Source organism: Lytechinus variegatus, chromosome 8 (genome assembly GCF_018143015.1).
Source record: "Lytechinus variegatus isolate NC3 chromosome 8, Lvar_3.0, whole genome shotgun sequence".
Classification (NCBI taxonomy): Eukaryota; Metazoa; Echinodermata; class Echinoidea; order Temnopleuroida; family Toxopneustidae; genus Lytechinus; species Lytechinus variegatus.
The window spans coordinates 23213384-23235116 of NC_054747.1; the positions used below are offsets into that span (position 1 = coordinate 23213384).

A 21733-nucleotide genomic window follows, 5' to 3' on the forward strand; every position below is an offset into this window, starting at 1 on the left:
AGACAAAAGGCGCCGCTTTTCCGACAGCAGCGGCGGCGGGGGCGTCAACACCAAATCGTAACCAAAGGTTAAGTTTTTGAAATGACAGCATAACTTAGAAAGCAAATGGACCTAGTTCATGAAACTTGGCCAATGGGTTAATCAAGTATTACTGAATATCCTGCCTTAGTTTCATGTCACATCACCAAGGTCAAAGGTCATTTAGGGTCAATGAATGTGTGCATGATATGATAGCACAAGGTGGGGGATTCAAAACTTCTACACAGACTTTTGAAATTCATTAAATATGCTAATTTATGCACATTTTTCAAAATTCACAAAAGAAAGCTTCTTCTTTATTTGTTGACAGATTTTGAATTTTTGCTTCCATCTGGTACTAGAGCTTCATGAGGTTTACCAAACTTCTACACAGAATTTTGACATTTTGACCAGAACAATTTTTGTCTCTCCTGCGAAGCAGAGTGAGACTATAGGCGCCGCTTTTCCGACGGCGGCGGCGTCAACATCAAATCTTAACCTGAGGTTAAGTTTTTGAAATGACATAACTTAGAAAGTATATGGACCTAGTTCATGAAACTTGGCCATAAGGTTAATCAAGTATTACTGAACATCCTATGAGAGTTTCATGTCACATGACCAAGGTCAAAGGTCATTTAGGGTCAATGAACTTTGGCCGAATTGGGGATATCTGTTGAATTCCCATCATAACTTTGACAGTTTATGGATCTGATTCATGAAACATGGACATAATAGTAATCAAGCATCACCGAACATTTTGTGCAAGTTTCAGGTCTCATGATTAAGGTCAAAGGTCATTTAGGGTCAATGAACTTTGGCCGAATTGGGGGTATCTGTTGAATTACCATCATAACTTTGAAAGTTTATTGGTCTAGTTCGTTAAACTTGGACATAAGAGTAATCAAGTATCACTGAACATCCTCTGCACATTTAAAGGAGAATGAAACCATTGGAACAAGATAGCTTGTGTGAAAACAGAAAAATCAAAGAAACAGATCAACGAAAGTTTGAGAAAAATCGGACAAATAATGAGAAAGTTATGAGCATTTGAATATTGCGATCACTAATGCTATGGAGATAGCAAATTGGCAATGCGACAAAGATGTGTGATGTCACCTGTGAACAACTCTCCCCATTACTTTAGTATATATTTCACTAGAATTGCCTCTTTTATCACATCTATCCATAAATCATGTGTTCTGTCTACACGAGGTCATGTAATACATATATTTAAGAATACATCATGGATAAAGAGTTTGTATCATCATAAGAAAAAGCAAAAAGAGACATTTTGAGGGTATTTTATAGACCACCAAAGGGAAAGTTGTTCATCAGTGACATCACACATCCTTGTCGCATTGCCAATGTGAGGATCTCCATAGCTTTAGTGATTGCAATATTCAAATGCTCATAACTTTCTCACTATTTGTCCGATTTTTCTCAAACTTTCTTTATTCTTATTCTTTGATTTTTCTGTTTCTACATAAGCCTATTTGTTCCAAAGGTTTCATTCCCCTTTAAGGTCACATGACAAAGGTCAATGAACTTTGGCCGACTTGGGTGTATCTGTTGAATTACCATTTTAACTTTGAAAGTTTATGGTCTGATTCATGAATCTTGGACATTAGAGTAATCAAGTATCACTGAACATCCTGCGTGAGTTTCAAGTCACATGATCAAGGTCAAAGGTCATGTAAGGTCAATGAACTTTGGCCATGTTGGGGTTTTTTTGTTGAATCACCATCATATCTCTGTAAGTTTATTGGTCTAGTTCATAAAAAGTGGACACAAAAGTAACCATGTATCACTGGACATCTTGTGTGAATTAGAGTAGTTTTCAAAGTCAGCACTGATGCTATTGAACCGCGTGATGCAGGTGAGACGGCCAGAGGCATTCCACTTGTTATGCTAATTTATGTGAAATTGATGTATCTATATTTTTAAAAATTCACATAAAATGCTTTTTCTCGTTCAATTGTTGACTGATTTGTTACTTTTTTCTTCCATCTTGTAGAACTTTTTGAGATTCACCAAACTTCTACACAGATAATTATTAATACTTAATTCATATGAAATTTATTCAAAGATCACAAATTTCTATATCCTCAATTTATGTCACCAATATAATTCACTACAATGTCAACAGGGCTGAAATTAAAATTGTGTTAAATTTTGTTGCGAGATGCCGGATGAGCTCCACATCATTGATGTGCTAGTTGAAATGTCCAAAGAACAAGAAATCATAGACAGAAAATTTCATGAAGATCCCACGTATAGGGGGTCGGACGTACATATTTTATGGAATTGCCCAATAGTAGTCAAGTTAAACTGATCATCCTGTGCAAGTTTCAGGTCACATGACCAAGGTCAAAGGTCAATGAACTTTAGCCGAATAGGTTTTTCTTTGTTGAATTACTACCATATCTCTAAGTGTATTAGTCTTGTTCATAAAACATGGACATAAGAGTAACCAAGTATCACTGAACATCTTGTGCAAGTTATAGTAGTTTTCAAAGTCAGCACTGCGGCTATATTGAATCGCATGATGCAGGTGAGATGGCCAGAGGCATTCCACTTGTTTATTTCATGTATTTGAGAATCTAGGTTAATATCCTGTTTGGTGAATAAATGGTTTCCCTGGGAGGCACTGAGAGCAAGACCCAGGCCTGAGATTTCCCCGATATTTATCGGTTCCCGATATTTTTTCTTAGGGTGTCTATTTTCAATGCCATATTCGGAAAAATTGCTAGGAAATGAAAGGCACATTGTGCCCAAATTCAAACAAAGTTGTAAGTTCTGGCAACTTGCTGTCGTTACTTTTTATGAAAATTGCTGTCTAGCAATCGAAAACTTGATTCTTCGATGGCTATTTGATGTTCACACAGTCGGTATTGATCATGGGCGCTGCCATTTTGTATTACCCTCCAGACCGTTCACGCGTTGCAGTGAAGGAAACAGCTTGTACTCAGTGCGTGCGCGATGGCTGCATTCAGTTCATGCATGCAGGTGCTTGGATAACCAAGGGAACTCGGTTTGTGGGCCGGAGCTCCCTGGGTACCGCTGGGCATGATTACTGTGATTTCTCAATACGGGAGTACTTCTGTGCAAGCGAAAAAAACAAAAGTTTGTGAAAAATTATGGCTTTTCTTCGAAAAATTTCTTGATCGAGGTGAAGAGGTGAGGGTGAAAGGGATTGACGCCACAGTTCGTGAGAAATGGACTTGGAAGTGGGTTGAAAAATTAGTGGATGGAAGGGTGGGAAGTGAGTGAGTGCCATACGGAAAATTCAGGAACCGGAAAAGCTATACGGAAGTCAAGTACGCGAATGGCGTCTGGAGCATAGTCATGCAGCACATGGCTAAATCTAAAAAAAATCATAATCTAGATAATAAAAACATGTATCAATTATCAATTAGATTTATTTCAGACTAGATCTATGAAGGTAGATCTTGCCTCGCTTATCCAATGTACAACTACAAGGTTATGATATAACCTTGTCCTCAATTAGAAACCGCTGTGTGGTGAAATTACATGAATAAGATTGTCAGTGTTTGCCTCTTTTTTTCTCTTGATAGAATGGATAAATGTTTGATTTTTTTGGTTCAGTCAGATTTTACTACACAGTTATTTCATTAAAAAATATGCCTTGGCCCAAAACTTGATTCTTCAAATTATTTTTTCTAATTAAAAAGGGAGCCTGTAGAAACTCCCTCCGGGGCGTTGTCCCTGGACCCTCGGCCGTTAAGCCTAGGTCACATAGCCCGGCCGGTGTCCGGCATCGGTGGAGCTCGGTGGATTTTTGAGGTGTCGCCGAGCTCCCCTCATCGGTGGCATAGCTCGGTGACGTGACCGGGCTCCGTCCGGAAATCTACAGGCGACCGACCAAACACCGGCCGATGACAGTCCGGAGTCTGTCTTAAAAGTGGAGATTTTTTTCGGCCGATGTGGCAGCAACTACCGGCCGATGGTCGGCCGGACATCGGGGGGTATACGGCCGGTACCCGAGCAGGTTAAAGGACACCGTGCGATCACCGGCCGGGTTGTTAACGGGCTTCGAACACTGCCCGGCCGATGTTCGGCCGGTGTACCTCGGACTTGGGGGGCCGATGGTCAGCTATTCCATACCTGTATATATATGTCCACCCTACCTGGAATGGTCAGTTCATCACTATGGCTGCACCGAGAAGACTACGAATGGCGTTGTTAGAACACGAGCTAGCTCAGCCGAGGTTCCAGTACAACTTGGTCCTGGCAGCACTGCTCGAAGAAGCCGAGAGGGAGCGACAGAGGGCCGGCAGAAGAATAAGACGTTGGTGGGTGCGCGAGTGGATCCTACGCAGACCTCGTTTCGGCCAGTATGAGACGCTCATGAGGGAACTCGAGGCCGAGCACGCTGCCGACTTCAAATCCTACCTCCGCATGGTGCCACAGATGTTCTATGAGTTGCTTGACCGAGTTGGCCCCCGCATTGCCAAGACCACAACGTAAGTTTACACTTTATGAACCTACTGTCAAATTGTGCTGAAATGTCTTCCATCCATATTTATTCTAGTTTGATTTTATTCATATTTCACCCTCTTCTGTTGCAGGCATCGAACCCCTTGGATCCTGGGCTAAAGCTGGCGATCACCTTGAGGTTCTTGGAGACCGGAAGCAGCTATCATGATCTGGCGTTCGCGTTTCGTGTCCCACACAACACCATCTCTCTGTTCGTCCCCGAGGTCTGTCAGGCCATCTACGACGAATACGAGGACGAGATGTGGGCCACTCCCCAGACAGAAGATGAGTGGCGCCCGGTAGCCGAGGGATTCGGAGACAGATGGAACTTTCCCCACTGTTGTGGCGCGATCGATGGGAAACATGTCGCCATCAAGAAGCCCCCCAAGAACGGCTCACTTTACTACAACTACAAAGGCTTCTTTTCCATCGTCATGCTTGCAGTGGTAAACTCTGACTACAAGTTCATCTGGGCGGATGTGGGGGTCACCAGGGTCGTATTCCGACGCCGGCATCTTTAACCGGTCGCGACTGGAGCCAGGTCTGCGTGAGGGAACGATCGGACTACCCCAGCCGGATCCCCTACCAAATGACGACCAGGACACACCCTACTACTTGGTCGGAGACGACGCCTTCCCCCTACGGCCATACATGATGAAGCCTTACCCTCATCGGCACCTGAAACGGGACGAGCGGATCTACAACTACCGGTGTTCCAGGGCACGCCGTGTGGTTGAAAACGCGTTTGGTATATTCGCCAATCGCTTCAGATGTCTGCTAACAACCCTGGGATTGAGACCGTCGAAAGTTACCAAGATCGTCAAGGCCTGCATGACCCTTCACAACCTCATGAGGACTCGTTACCCCAACCTTCAGAATGCTGACCTCGACCGGGAAGATGAGCAGGGTCAGATCATCGCGGGTGCATGGCGAGACCAAGCCGTGCTCGAAGATGTGCAAGCAGCAGGGCACGGGCCAAGATTGACCCGACCAGGCAAAGAACTGCGCGCATACCTCAAGAATTACTTTTGCAGTCCTGCCGGGAGTGTGCCATGGCAAGATGTGGCAATAAACCAGCAGTAACTTGTGTCTAATATTGTTACAGTATACCGGATGCAGCCACAGACATTCCATTATTCTTCTCAGGACTTAACGCATTTTTGATGTGTTATACTTTCCATTATTCAGTATGTTGTTTGCAAATAAATCTGTTATTGGGTAATCTTAAAACATTGCCTTTGCTCTTTTTAATTTGAACACTAGTAATAAATGCCAAAAGAAATCAAACCTGTTTGAAAGAATAAAATCAATATTAAAATACACCAGTATGAATAAGATGAGATGTGTGTAAATAATACAACAGCAACACATTCATTGTGATTGAATTATTTTTAATCAAAGAATAATCGTCATTGTATCTTTTCTTTCACCTTTAAAAACTAACCTTTCATAAAGAAAAACACTTGTATCAACCAATATGATTAGCTTTGTAATTTTGTAATAGGCTTCAAATGATTGCCCATTAATATGTTTTCACCTTTTAAAAAGTATGTGTTTTTTCATAATGAGGAAGGATCTCCATTGTTTACATATCAGATAAAGTCTTACGAAATATTAATTTTTACTTGAGTACTGTTTAACTTTTGATCTATGCAACTTTGTTAAAATTAACCAATTTTTATGGTGTGTTCTATAAAACCTTCTAAATGACATTTTCTTTCCTTCTAAATTAACTTTGTTTTACCTTTTGAGTTCTCAGTTTATTGCTCTAAGATGTTAAAAAGATAAAAACAATAAAGACAACGACAGAACTTTAGTTTTCATACCTTGGATGTTACCACATACACAATAAATATGGCAATAAACATAAACTGGCACGGGACACCGGCCGATACTCGGTCGTACACCGGCCGATGCGTATTCCGATGTGGTAAGGATGGGGCTTCGATGAGGGAGCTCGGTGAGAGCCCGTCGAATTTTTAACTCCGAAGTTAAATTTCCCCGAGCTGCCACCGATGCGGTTTTTAGCCCCAAACGCCGGCCGGTGACCACGGGAGTCCGGCCGGTGTCCGGCTAAAATCGCATCGCTGGCTCATCGGAACCTCATCGGCCGGGCTATGTGACCTAGGCATTAGGCGTGAGACTCTGGTCACTTCGCTCCCTACATTTACAAAAAACAGATTTTTTTTAAAAGGGCCACTCTCAGGCCTGGCAAGACCTATGAAAGACTGCTGTGAGACCATGAAACTTGCATGATCTTCCAAGTGACCTTCTTTCAAAGATCTCTGAGGTCTTTCACGATTCCTGATGGCTCTTTCAGTGGACTTCATGGTCTCCATGATCTCCAAAACCTTTGGAAATGGTTCAAAACAGTCTTTCAGCTGTCTTACTGGAAAATATTTTTTTTGGATTTCAGCAGTCTTTCAGTAATCTTTCAATGAACTTTCAAATTTCTTATCAGTTTTTGCATGATCTTTTGACAGTCAAGATTTTCACAGAGATCGCTGGAGGGCTTGTGAAAGATCAATATGAAATATAATTGAGGGACCAAGGAGGGTCCTTGGAAAGAATTCTGAAAGATCACTTTTTGCATAAAAGATCTCTTTAAGACCGTTGAAAGATCTCTATAGGATTAGTCAAAGACCAAAAAGATAAGAAATATCCATCAGTCTTTCAGAATTCTTTGAGGGGTCTTTCTGAGCCATTCCACAGAAAATGACATGTTTCAATTATCTTGTAGACTACTGTAAGACCTCGACAAAGTTTGGTCTTTCAAAGGTCCTTCAAAGGATAGAGCACTCACAATAGATTATGTCTTAGTGTTGAATGAAATGATTTTGTTTTCATTCCAGATAAAGATCTTTTGGATGGAGAGGACATGAAACAATCATCCATGACAGAATGCAGTGAAGATGAGTCCCATCCGTGTTTACAATGCAATAAGACATTTACAGATGAGAATTCTTTAGTTCTACATAATAAAACACACTCTAGGGAAGTTGAGTTTTCTAGTCATGCTTGGACAGAGATTGGAGACAGATGCTTCAAGTGCCCCCATTGTCATAAGAATTTTGAATGTAGGGATACTCTTATGACCCATGTGAGCACACACACTGGAGAAGAATCTTATAGTTCTCATTGTGACAAGGGATGTTCTCAAAAGAGTGATCTTACCCATCATATAAGAACACATACAGGAAAAAAAACCTTTATCTGCTCTCATTGTGAGAGGGGATTTTCTCAAAAGGGCGATCTTACCCGTCATATAAGAATACACACAGGAGAGAAAAACCCTATATTTGCTCTCATTGTGAGAAGGGATTTGTTAAAAAAAGTGATCTTACCCAGCATATACGAACACACACAGGAGAAAAACCCTATATTTGTTCTCATTGCCAGAAAAGATTTTCTCACAAGACCACTCTTACAAATCATATTAGAACACATACAGGAGAAAAAACCCTATATTTGCCCTCAATGTGAGAAGAGATTTTCTCGAAAGGGCGATCTTACCCATCATATAAGAATACACTCAGGAGAAAATCCTTATCATTGCTCTTATTGTGAGAAGAGATTTTCTGACAAGACCACTCTTACAAATCATATTAGAACACACACAGGAGAAAAACCCTATATTTGCTCTCATTGTGACAAGAGATTTTCTGACAAGACCATTCTTACAAATCATATTAGAACACATACTGGAGAAAATCCCCATATTTGCTCTCTTTGTGAAAGAGGATTTTCTCAAAAGGGTGATCTTACCCGTCATATGAGCACACACACTGGAGAGAAATTTCATCGTTGCTCTTATTGTGAGAAGAGATTTTCTAAAAAGAATGATCTTACCTGTCATATTAGAACACATACTGGATCAAAACCCTATATTTGCTCTCATTGTGAGAAGAGATTTACTGACAAGTCCACTCTTACCCGTCATATAAGAACACACACAGGAGAAAAACCTTATCATTGCTCTTATTGTGACAAGAGATTTTCAGACAAGGTCAATCTTACAAATCATTTCAGAACACACACTGGAGAAAAACCCTATATTTGCTCTCATTGTGATCAGAGATTTTCTAAAAAGAGTCTTCTTTCCCGTCATATAAGAACATACACAGGAGAAAAACCTTATCGTTGCTCTCATTGTGACAAGAGATTTTTTGACAAGGCTGTTCTTACAAATCATATTAGAACACATACTAGAGAAAAGCCATATATTTGCTCTCATTGTGAGAAGAAATTTACTAAAAAGAGTCATCTTACCAGTCATATTAGAACACACACAGGAGAAAAACCTTATCGTTGCTCTCATTGTGAAAGAGGATTTTCTCAAAAGGGCGATCTTACCCGTCATATAAGAACACACAGGAGAAAAACCTAATCGTTGCTCTCATTGTGAAAGAGATTTTCTGACAAGTTCAATCTTACAAATCATATCAGGGGCCTGTATCACTAAACAGTACTTAGTGTAACGGGACTTAGTGTCGCTGCGACGCTTCATACACTAAGACGGGTCTTACTGACGTCCTGTTGGTGTGTCAGTTCCACTAAACAGTTCTTTACTAAGTCATGTGTGCGACGCGTCTTCAATAATAAAATGTCTCGATTTTGAGTCTATGAAGCCTAATTTCGTGACCTTCGACCTTGTGTGAAGATAAAAAGTAGTAATTTCCCGCAAGTTTTCGTCTGCGACTAAAAAGTGAAAGGAGGAATTTTGTCACTTTAACATAATTTTGACCTACTGTAGGAGTATAATGGGGAAGGTATGGTATTAATCTTTTTTTAAGACAACATAAGATCTAGAAGTAAAATATTGAAAGTGAAATGTATGCAGGGGAAGTTAGTGATGGAAGTTGTATTTGATACCTCGACGAATCGCTGCCGATTTATTAATTAATGATTGACAGTGAACTGTGCTTGTGGCGGTAGCGAGCCCGCTGTAGCTGTCAGTCTGTGGTCGTGGATTACAATCATGCTATTTCTCATGCACGACCAAACTATTAACTAGACTAAGTTGTAGTAGGCCTAGGTCTAGTATCAGTACTGGCCCGGGGTACTTGCAGTAGGCCTAGACCGAAAATTTCTGTCTCTTTTGTTCGTTAGCCGCTGATTTGGGTAGGGTCGGCTCCTCTCTTAAGACCGACCCTACCCCATCAGACTCGGAGTAAGAGGCTAACGAACGAAACTAAAGGCGTAAAGTCTAAAGAGACATAATTTTTGGTCTAGGCCTGGCTACAAGTACAACTTACCAGAAGGCCTAGTACTTGTAGATACTAATAGATCTAGTAGAGATCTAGATCTAAATCTAATGTTAATCTTAGTCTTACTGAGTTACTCTTAGACTTTTAGTTGGGCCTAGACTATACCCTAGACAAGTAGTAGTAGGCCTAGACTCTCTAGGTTTAGGCCTGCTCCCGACCTACGGTCCTTAGTGAGCAACTTAGTCTTACTCTTAGATTTATTTAGATCTAGGGACAGGGTCTATAATCAATACTAGCAGTAGCAGTACCAGTGGCAGTACTACCAGTATCAAGTAGATTTCTAGATCTAGCAGGGTCAGGGGACAGTCACATAGAATTAGATCTAGATGATAGATCTAGAACTCTAGACTCTAGGCCTAGACTCTAGTAGATCTAGGCCTACTAGTAGAACTAGAATAGAAGTAGACCTCTAGCCTAGAACTGAATTGGACAAGATTGTTAATGTAACTGTTACTCTTAGTAGTGTTAGCAATAAAACTGAAAATATTTCTGCATTATAGACCTAGATGTAGACTAGTCTAGACCCTAGACCTATTTATAAATTGAAATTAATATTTTGTAGATTCTAGGCCTAGATCTACACAATTGGTCGTACGTGAGAATAGTGTGGATGTACACTAGATCTAGATCTCTATATAGTATATGGCAGTACTATCGCTCATTTCTATTCACACTGTCTAATTAATTACATGCCCTTGAATTTGATAATAAATTTATCACATGACATTACACTAAGAACAGTTCCTACGTCTCAACGAGACGTAGGCTACGCTCTGTATGCAACTTAGTTAAATGGGTACTAAGTACGGTACGTGTCTTGGTGGTCTTTGTGAAACTCCCGCTAAGATGCATCTTATACTAAGTCCTATAACCGGACTTATGGATGCTTAAGACGCATCTTAGCACTTAGTGAAACAGGCAGCCCCAGAACACACACTGGAGAAAAACCCCATGTTTGCTCTCATTGTGGTCAGAGATTTTCTAAAGAGTCATCTTTTCTGTCATAGAAGGACACACACAGGAGAATAACCTTATCGTTGCTCTCATTGTGACAAGAGATTTTCTAACAATGTCGGTCTTACATATCATATTAGGACACATACAGGAGAAAAAAATGTATTTTTGTTCTCATTGTGAGAAGGGATTCTCTGATGAGAACACTTACAATTCATATTAGAATACAATTCATATTAGAATACATACTGGATCAAAACTCAATATTTGCTCTCTTTGTGAAAGAGGATTTTCTCAAAAGGGCGATCTTACCCGTCATATAAGAACACACAGAGGAAAAGAACTTATTGTTGCTCTCATTGTGAAAGAGGATTTTCTCAAAAGGGCGATCTTACTCGTCATATAAGAACACACAGTGCCAAGGGTTAATAAAGTAAGACTTTATAAGTGAATAAACTAGACAATATTGAGATTACGTGTGACTGTCTTTTATGACCATGGCCAAGAGACCAACACAAGGTGGCGCGCTTACACTTAGCGGTTGCAACATCGAATCATCATTATTACTAATATAACATACTGGCGTGACTGCCTCTTACTTTTCTCTCCTCTTTTACAATATAATCTGTATAACAAATTCATGATGATTCGTAACTAGCTCACTATTAAATAAAAGGGGTTAGACCTCCGTTGGTGTAATAGCTACATACCACCACAACACACCACAATATCGAATCATCATTATTATACTAACACAACATACTGGCGCAGAGGAGAAAAACCTTATCGTTGCTCTCTTTGTGAAAGAGGATTTTCTCAAAAGGGCAATCTTACCCATCATTTAAGAACACATTTGGGAGAAAAACCCTATATTTGCACTCATTGTGAGAAGGGATTTGCTAAAAAGATTGATCTTACCTGTCATATATGAACACACACAGGAGAAAACCCCTATATTTGCCCTCATTCTGATAAGAGGTTTGCTGAAAAGGGCAATCCAACCTGTCATATTATAAGAACATATAAAGGAGAATAACCCCGTATTTGATCATATTGTGGAAAGGTATTTGCAAAAAAGAGTGATCTTGCAACTCATAAGAACACATGCTGCAGAAAAAAACCCTTATCGTTGCTCTCACTGTGAAAATGGATTTTGTAAACAGAGCTGTCATACACGTCATTTAAGGACACGCACACAGGAGAAAACCCCTAGATTTGTTCTCATTGTGAGATTTTCCGAAAAGAGATGATTATGTAGAACACATTGTCAGTTATAAATTTTGTACTGGAAAAATGACGATTTGCCAATTAGTAGAAACTCACAATCCTGTATGGTTGCGATGTCCCACCAACCAAAAGTGACTTCGCTCAAAATAATCAGAGAACTGTAGCGTTTCTTGGTTCTCTTGGAGGGAGTTTGAGAACGGTTCTGACCTTTTTGTAGAATTCCGCCACAGACGTTTGAAAGCTGAAACCGTAAACTACCTCCTGGATTTTCAAACCACCTGATTTCTCTGTCTAGGATTCCCATGTTCTTGTTTAAAACATGTCCTGTAGTGTCCACTCTAATAATGTCCACTTTGATACCCAAGAAGATTGGGGTGCTCATTCAGCTCACCCGCTTGTGTTTTTGGCCGTCCACTACGCAATGTGATGCGTGTTGCCCGTGGCATAATCTACAAACATTAAGATCAAATTAAAAAAAATCTCATCACTAATTGATTGTGCTACTTTGTGCTTAAAGCTTGTGTATAGTTTTGGTAAATCCACCAAAATGCACCTATCACTATTCCAATTAATTGCTAGCTAATATGAAAAGATATGCCCTATAACAGTTATGATGTGGAGGATATGAAATGAAAATGTGTTTTACGGGATAAATTTTGCGATTTTACATGGAAATTTAACTTGATCGGGTCACCCGATCAAATTAAAATACCTGTGTGTTTTTGTCTTTCAATTAAATCCTATTCCAAATCATGGAATTGGCTGAAACTTTCAAGATATGGTCTTTGTAACTTTTGGATATCTAATCACTAAATTTATAAGATAAGCGCTTGAATGCCCATTTCTTAAATTTAAAACAAGCATCGCCGAGAGAGGGCGCTATATATCCAAGATTTGAATATTTGAATTTCCTCAGAGAAATGCAGTTGGAAAAATATCTAACGGTCTCTACGCTTCAGTAAGACTGTCATATTAGATGATATTCGATTATCAATCACATTATTGACCCTTTACCAAAGCTATACATAGGCTTTAAAATCGAAGGTTTGCTCTAATGAACTAAATAAGGCCCCCCAATTTCTAACCCTTACCCTCCTCCAGTCTTACTCGGGTCAATCATAATAATAAGAACAATAAAATAAATAATTTGCATTTACATGTATATAGCACGTTATCAATCTTACTACTGCTCAAAGCCCTTTACTATGGTTTTACTTGGCTATTTGGAAGCTTAAATTGGAAGTGTGTACCAACTCAAAACTGGAGCCAAAGTGAAGGTAGATAATGATAGGAGCAATTACTACAGTATTGTTGGGTGGATGGTTTTTTAGTCCAGAATACTTATTTTTGTATTATCTCGGTAGAATATTACAATTAAAGTATTATTTACACCACAGGAACTATAACTTGATTTTGTTTTACTAATTTCTCAGATTTTACCAGTCACAGTAGTCAAAATACTATCAAACAAAATGTTGTTCATGTAAAGCCATTTTTGTTAGAATTATTCCATTTCTTATGTTACGAACCTGGCTCATTGCTCATTTGATATTTTCTTGGGTGGGTATTTTCGTGTTGAAAAGAGACTTTTATATATTAAGATGACGCATGCTTTTTTAATAAACCTTTTTTATACAACTGAAAAAAAAATATGTGAATTTGATTATGCATTGCGAAAAGTGGGAAAGGGATTGAGGGAAGAGTGTGTGTGTGGGGTACCAGTGTGTGCTTGGGTTTGTGTATACATGATGTATGAATATGTACATTTATACTACCTTGCGAATGCATGCGTGAGGTGTGTTTGTGAGTGTATCTTTAAAAATATGCCTTTGTGTGTGTGTGTGTATATATATGATTGTGTATCCACAGAGAGAGGGCTATATCATGAGAGAAAGATTTGTGAGAGTGAGAGACAAACTTGAAAGAAAGACAGGGAGGGAGGGAGTGCACCCTAATGAAAAATTGATTTTAATAAAAAGAGAAAAATCCAACAAGCATAACACTGAACATTTCATCAAAATCAGAAAGTTATGACATTTCAAAGTTTCGCTTAATTTCACCGGACAGTTATATGCACATCCTGGTTGGTATGCAAATGAAGAGACTGATGACGTTATCCACTCACTGCTTCTTTTGTATCTTATGAAATATTCTATATTTCAAGTTTCAATATGTCAAGTGAAACAGTGATTAATTCCTCCCTGAACATGTGGAATTAGCATTGTTTAATAGATTCAGTCAAGTCGGTCCCAATGGTCAAATCTGTAAGAAATGAAATATTGCATAATTCAAACAATAAAAAACAAAAGAATTAGTGAGTGATGGACATCATTGACCAACTATTTTGCATGTCACTGAGTTGTGCATATCACTGTTTTGTGAAAAATAAGCGAACCTTTAAAATGCCATAACTTTCTTATTTTACAGCCGATTTTGATGAAATTTTCAGCGTTATGCTAGTTTGATTTTCTCTATTCATTCAAATCAACATTTTGCTGGGGTGGACTTGACCTTTAAAGAAGAAACTAAATTGGGAGCTTGAAAAGAGATCACGATGGGGAGAATGAAGCAGAAATCTGTCCCCAAAGGGAGGGGGGCCAGGGGCTGGAAACTTTTTGTCTTATTGAGAAGAACAAAGAAAGCCGCTCCAAGCTATAGCACTTTCTTCTTATCGAGAAAATAAAGAAATCCGCTCCAAAGCATCGCATATTTTTTCGTTACGCCGTTTCGATCGCATTGATCTGCTAGTGCTACAATGAGCTGCAATTTTGGTGAAAAGCGGCCGCAGAGCGCTGTCCTAGCTCGCCTCAGCTCTCCCGGTGGAGGCCGCGCTAGCTGCATCATGCACACATGACCATTCCATAGGGATGCACTCAAGGACCCCCGTTTTCACGAACATTTGTAGTTCCGAAGTCCTTTCCGAGGACCATCCTTTTTACAATAAGCCCGGTCCAAGGCCCCCGTCGCCCGCGCCAGTGCCGCGCAGTCAAAAGCAATCACATTTTATCGAATGAAATGCAAAAACAGAAGGAAATAATATGGAGATATACGAGAAGAAAAAATTGACTATCATTATCCAGGTATTTATTTCAATTTTATAGACGAGGTCCCATAGAATTGAATATTGTAATTATGATTGTTGTGAGTCGCTGTGTCGACCGACCTGGACTGAGAAACAACATTGCCGAGCTTTGCTGGGCCGGCAGCTTGGGCCAGCTAGCACGCGCTTAGACCAAAAGCTTCAGTCTCTGATTTGTTGGTTGTTCAGTTGAACTCCGTTGGCTTCACTCACCAAATACAGAGACCGAAGTTCTAGTGCGATCTGTACAGGGGACTCAATGGCCATATGTTTATGTATGGTCAGTTCCCCCATGTCTGCGCGGTCTCCCAAGTCTGCGCACCCGCGTATCTGCGTGATTCTAGTAAGAGAAGATATGCAACGAGTACGAACTTTACACATGCAATACATAGACAGGTATTCATAAAAAATCTGACTCAAAATGATGGGAAAATAACGAATTTCGGGCATTTCTTGTGACGGCCTCAAAATGCAGCCTGAATCGTGTACAAAGTGAATGAGTGAGCAGACATGGGGTACCATTTTTTTTCAATCTGAAAATGACATCCCGAGGTTTTTTCAAGAAAATCCTATATTTTCTTTCATTTTTTCATGAGAAATTTTGTACACTTACTCATAATAATATAAGGAACATTATTAATTGAAAGATTTTGTGAAATAAGAAGGACTTCATATTAAATCTTAATTCAAATTGTTAAGTGCGCAGACTTGGGGCCCACCATCATACTTAAGATTGGATAAAGTGGGGAAATGAATTTGCGCAATAGCCGAGGTAAGTCACTGTTTTTGTTCGTTTTAACTTCATTTTTCTCCGTTTTTTGGCAATTAATGCCAAGAGGGAATATAAATTTGCATTTTGGTCGCGTTAATTTTCAAAATTTTTATTCATTAAAGACAAAAATTGAAGAGCCCCTAATGGTGGCTGCATGATAGCGAGCCGTCTGTGTACGAGGAGAAATTAAGAAATGTTAAAAAACTCCTCGAAACAGACAGCTGCCAGCTGTCTAGCACGCGCTGAGCTGCGGCTCCGATCCAAGGAGTTAATTGCGTAATGCTGTCAATTTTGAGATCAGAGCAGACCCATTTCGTGGTACAAAGTCACCCAAAAAAAATTCTCTCCGAGATAAAAGGCGAATTTACAAATTGTAAGTAAATTCACTCTAGGCTAGGTTAGTAGTTGGCATATATTTTCCTGATTTGAGCCTGTATATCGTGGGGATTGCAGAAATAATATACCGGGTGCAGATATGCCAAGTTCAAAGACCAGCTATGCGTGAGATTTTCTGTGAATTTGAGTGAGATCACAGACATTGTGTTCAATGTATTGGGATAGGCTGTGATAGTTGCGTGAGACAGAGATTTGAGGGGATGAACAAGAGTCCAAAATGCTTGAGCTCTGCGGGTATTTCATTTTTCAAAGATGAATTGACTTGCGGGTTAAGATCCGACTGGTCAGCGGGTCCCGCTTGTAAATTATTGGATTATACGGTTCGGGTTTTCACTTGCGGGTTTTCACTTGCGGGTTATCGCTTTGTTTCCGATACTTGTTAAGGGCAGGGTTCCACATGCCAATACTAGTTATGGGGTGCATTTTCAGAATATGGAATATCTGTATTTAGGGTGCTTTTCAACACCCCATGGTCGCGCATGGTATCCACTTGTCGATGGAAGTGCCCCCACCCCCCCCCCCCCCCCCGGCGGGGGTCATACTAAACCAAATGATGTGTAAAGGTAAAACTGACGACCGAAGGACCCATAACATATCTTCATTATTTGCTTACTATTTATCTGTTTATACTAGGTTCAACCTTCACCATCAAACAGGAAGTAGATGAAGACATGACCAACCCTGATACAGCTCAAGACCAATGGAATACACAGGTAAGATACACTGGTATTTTGGGAGTTCATATGGTCGGGGGGGGGGGGGGCTCAGGCCAGCTTTGAGATCTCGGTCGTTGATCTCACGATCGCGTCAAAAAATTGCATGCAGGTTGTCTGGAACATAATATACAAAATTTTATGTAATTTGATTCATGCAAAGGCATAATTAGTATGCAAAATTATACTTTTCCTCTAACTGTACTCCCTAAATAAAGCTCCAAATGGTCTGATTTTTGGTATAGAAACTCTTTGTCTTGTTCTTAGCAAATGTACATGAAAAATTGCGATATCAGATCAATATCTTACATGCATTTGTTTTGTAATTTCTTTTGTATTTCCTTGTTTTCTTCGCATACATTCGTAATTCCGAAGCTTCGTAATTCCGAAGGTTCGGTTATTCCGAAGGTTCGTATTTCCGAAGGTTCGTAATTCCGAAGGTTCGTCAATCCGAAAACGAAATAAGGTTCGTAGTTCCGAAGGTTCGTCAATCCGAAAACGAAATAAGGTTCGTAATTCCGAAGGTTCGTTAATCCGAAAACGAAATAAGGTTCGTAATTCCGAAGGTTCGTTAATCCGAAAACAAAATGAGGTTCGTAATTCTGAAGGTTCGTCAATCCGAAAACGAAATAAGGTTCGTTAATCCGAAAACGAAATAAGGTTCGTTAATCCGAAAACGAAATAAGGTTCGTAATTCCGAAGGTTCGTTAATCCGAAAACGAAATAAGGTTCGTTAATCCGAAAATCAAATAAGGTTCGTATTTCCGAAAATGAAAAATTATTCATTTTGGTAACAAAAACGGTGTTGTCATTACAAGATTACACGATATTATGCAATGACGATCGATGGTACATGCATGTGTTGTGGCCAAAAGCATGTATTTCATTAAGAATAGGCGCCCTGATCAAGCATAGGCTAATTTCGATTTATCTGAGCAATTGCTGCCTAAGCAAATGGTTTAAAGATGCAGGGGATCAAGTGTGTTGGTCGCGTGCGAGTAACCTCTAGATAATAGGATTTGTATTGGAGGGGATGTCATTTTTAATAACAGCTTCTGCTGGTAATAAAAATAATACTATAATAATGATCCTTGTGAGATGTTGAAAGCGCGAATCGCAAGCTCAAACTAGTAGACATTCCATGTAACAAGACGTGAACTTAAACATTCTGAGCAGTTTTTTTAATCGTGAGAAAGATGTGTATCTTTCTAAAGAAATTATTAACTCGAGGGCGAGTTGTAATTTGTTTATATACTGACCTGTTTTAAGGACTGCATTTAGTGACTCAAGAGCGCGAACCGCAAGCTTAAAATTTGTGATATTTCACCTGAAAAATGGACATTTTATATTTTTTGTAACCAGGAATAGAATGAGTTCCTCAATAAACAATACTTGATGCGAGCGAGAAACGTGAGCCAAAATTTTCCGATTTCCAACCTGAAAACTGGACATTCTAAGCATTCTTGTAAAAAAAATAATAGCTGGGAGAACAGTTTTCAGAACTGAAGTGGCTTCCCTGGGTAAATAATATCTATATCAATATTATCATTCTAGGCGTACATGAAATTTCCAAAAGTTTGAGCACGTGATTCACTCGCAACATCTCACAAGGATGCCCTTTTAACAGTAATTGACCAAAAAGGCGAATTTTACATCTTCAGATTTGATTTCTTTCCCCCCAAACCGCTTGCTCGCTACGCTCGCAGAAATGAAACGTAAATATATAATTTATCAATCAGTGATCACTTAATTTTTTTTGCTCAATTCAATTACTACAAAACACACAACCTCTTTACACAGATGATAATCTCATGGTGAAAATATACGTTTGCACCAAATTGCCCCTATTGGCCCCTTTTTTGGCTTTGCCCCGCCCCCCCCCCCCCCCCAAGGAAAATATATTCCGCCGCCACTGGTTGAAACACGCATCTTCTTCATGGCTAACTGCAAAAAGTTCTTTAAATGTCCCCTTTAGATCAGGTCAGAGCTTATATATTTAAAATTTCTGTTTGCGATCTTGCTCGCAGTTATTATCTGAAGTTAGTTACATAGGCATTTCGTTTTGAAGATCACAAACATATTGCCCATCATATTAAAAAAATATATAGCTCACGCTCGCATTATTTAAAAAGGGTTTATCATGCTATTACATATTTACTTTATTTTATAAGTATAAAGCTAATTATTGACTGTTAGGACTACCCTTTCAAAGAAACAAACAAAAATCAACTTTAAGCTGCCGATCGAGGAAAATTTGGCTGAAAAAATATTGCCCCCCCCCATTTGACGAAAGTTGGATCCGCCGGGAGGGAGGCAGGGGGCACTTGCACCCCCAAAATGAAATAAAAAACAGGGAAATGAATATTTTCCAAAATGGGAAAGTTCCTTTTTCAAAAATAAATATGCCGTTTTTCGTGTTTTTTTCGAAATAAAATACTCTTTTTAAAGTATACAAGTTAAGTTTTCAGGCTGGAATATTGCAAATTTTCAGCTTGCGCTTCGCACTCTCATTCGATTGGTGAAATATGCATCCTAAAGAGGTCACTAAATGCTTTCTTTAACAGGTTCCTTTTCTGGTCAGTATGTTTAAGCTGCGTTTTGCGCTCGTGTTAATTTTTTAGTTAGATGCACATCTTTTTAATGACAGCAGAAATCTGCTCGGATTTTTAAAAACTTATTTTCATTTTTTATTGAAATACCCTAAAGTTTTAGCTTGTGATTCACGCTCGCAACACCACGCAATTATGCCATTTTAAGAATAATTGACGCCAAAAACGTTTTAAAACTTCACCTTTGAATTTGTTTTACCAAGCCGCTCGCTCATTACACTCTCTCCCGAAAAATAAAGCCTAAATATACGTTTTGCCATTATAAGAAATCACTTCAAAAAAGGTTTTTCTCTACTTAATCACTATCAAACACACAATGACTTCAAGCAGATGATAATCTTAAGGGGAAAATATCACCAAAGTGTCCATTTTGACGTATGAGTTTCATTTTTTGGCTTTACCCCCCAAACGAAAATTCGTTCGGCCGCCCTTGCCTTCCCATCCTCGTAACAATTGAACGGCAACAGTGTCCCCCGCCCCATCCCCTTGCCTCTGCTTTCCCGGTTTTCATTTTTCGGATTAACGAACCTTATTTTGTTTTCGGATTAACGAACCTTATTTCGTTTTCGGATTAACGAACCTTATTTCGTTTTCGGATTAACGAACCTTCGGAAAAAACGAACCTTATTTCGTTTTCGGATTAACGAACCTTCGGAACAACGAACCTTATTTCGTTTTCGGATTAACGAACCTTCGGAACAACGAACCTTATTTCGTTTTCGGATTAACGAACCTTCGGAACAACGAACCTTATTTCGTTTTCGGATTATCGAACCTTCGGAACAACGAACCTTATTTCGTTTTCGGATTATCGAACCTTCGGAATAACGAACCGTCGGAATAACGCCACAAATGTTCGGATTAACGAACCCTTTTTCGTTTTCGGATTAACGAACATCGAGGTATAGGCAATTTACGTGTTTCGGAATTACGAACCTTCGGAATAAAGAACCTTCGGAATTACGAAGTGTAACCGTTTTCTTGACCTTTTGTTTGTCATGGTTTTTTCAATGAACTTTGTCAGGGACTTTTAAGATCATAAACAACTTAAATCAAATCCATTTAAACCAGCAAAACTAAAAATATTCGCATGTTTATGATTTTTTTGTTGAAATCATAATTTCCATTGACTTTGTTCATCAAATCACATTTTTGAGCAATTTTTGGTCTAACATGCACTTCCAAGATGTTGCATAATTTCAGAACCGTGTATATGGGTGTGGCAAAAGTGGTTTCAAAAGTTGTGCAAGATTTGAAAGTGAAAAAAAGGGAGCGGTGTGGTAAAAAAATTTGTATGGCAAAAATATTGAATGAGTTGTTTAGGTGCCTAGATAGGGTTAAGAATCATGGGTTCCTGTTTTTGTCTCACCTGCATAGCAGTGTGAGACAAAAGGTGTTGGTGTCAACACCAAATCTTAACCAAAGGTTAAGTTTTTGAAATGAAAGCATAACTAAGAAAGTATATGGACCTAGTTCATGAAACTTGGCCATAAGGTTAATCAAGTATTACTGAATATCCTGCCTTAGTTTCATGTCACATCACCAAGGTCAAAAGTCATTTAGGGTCAATGAATTTATACCATGTTGGGGGAATCAACATCAAAATCTTAACCTAAGACTTAAGTTTTTAGCTCATCCGGCCCGAAGGGCAAGATGAGCTTATTTATGGCGTGGCGTCCGTCCACAATTTCAAAATGCTACTACTTCGCCATTTCAAGTCCGATTTCAATTATGTGTGCTTTATAGATAGCACAAGGTGGGGGATTCAAAACTTCTACACAGACTTTTGAAATTCATTAAATATGCTAATTTATGCACATTTTTCAAAATTCACAAAAGAAAGCTTCTTCTTTATTTGTTGACAGATTTTGAATTTTTGCTTCCATCTGGTACTAGAGCTTCATGAGGTTTACCAAACTTCTACACAGAATTTTGAAATTTTGACCAGAACAATCTTTATGCTAATTTATGCGAAATTAATTAATGTATTTATATTTTTAAAAATTCACATAAAATGCTTTTTCTTCCATCTTGTAGAACTTTTTGAGGTTCACCAAACTTCTACACAGATAATTATTAATACTTAATTCATATGAAATTTATTCAAAGATCACAAATTTCTATATCCTCAATTTATGTCACCAATATAATTCACTACAATGCCAGCTGGGCTGAAATTAAAATTGTGTTAAATTTTGTTG

General features: G+C 39.0%; 2 protein-coding genes across 4 annotated transcripts in view; both read left to right on the forward strand.

The window, feature by feature from the left end:
- LOC121420184 (gastrula zinc finger protein XlCGF57.1-like) overlaps positions 1 to 21733 on the forward strand; it is a 64379-nt gene that overhangs the window by 16433 nt on the left and 26213 nt on the right. For all 3 annotated transcript variants that reach the window (XR_005970717.1, XR_005970718.1, XM_041614733.1), the window contains one exon: positions 16844 to 16922. Coding sequence is in view for 1 of the 3 variants with exons in the window: in XM_041614733.1 (XP_041470667.1) it covers positions 16844 to 16922 (79 nt within the window). In the remaining 2 variants the exon portion in view is untranslated. The remainder of the gene's footprint in view (positions 1 to 16843; positions 16923 to 21733) is intronic.
- LOC121420186 lies at positions 3953 to 6651 on the forward strand. The gene is made up of 2 exons (XM_041614734.1): positions 3953 to 4502; positions 4608 to 6651. The coding sequence occupies exons 1-2, from the start codon at positions 4090 to 4092 to the stop codon at positions 4633 to 4635; spliced, it is 441 nt and encodes a 146-aa protein (XP_041470668.1). The 5' UTR covers positions 3953 to 4089; the 3' UTR covers positions 4636 to 6651.

What these genes read in the sequence shown, in the direction of transcription:
- LOC121420186 (XM_041614734.1), top strand. Translation starts at nt 4,090, where the DNA reads ATGTTCGGCCGGTGTACCTCGGACTTGGGGGGCCGATGGTCAGCTATT. An exon ending in CGCATTGCCAAGACCACAAC is followed by an intron (nt 4,503 to 4,607) that starts GTAAGTTTACAC and finishes CTTCTGTTGCAG; the next exon opens with GCATCGAACCCCTTGGATCC.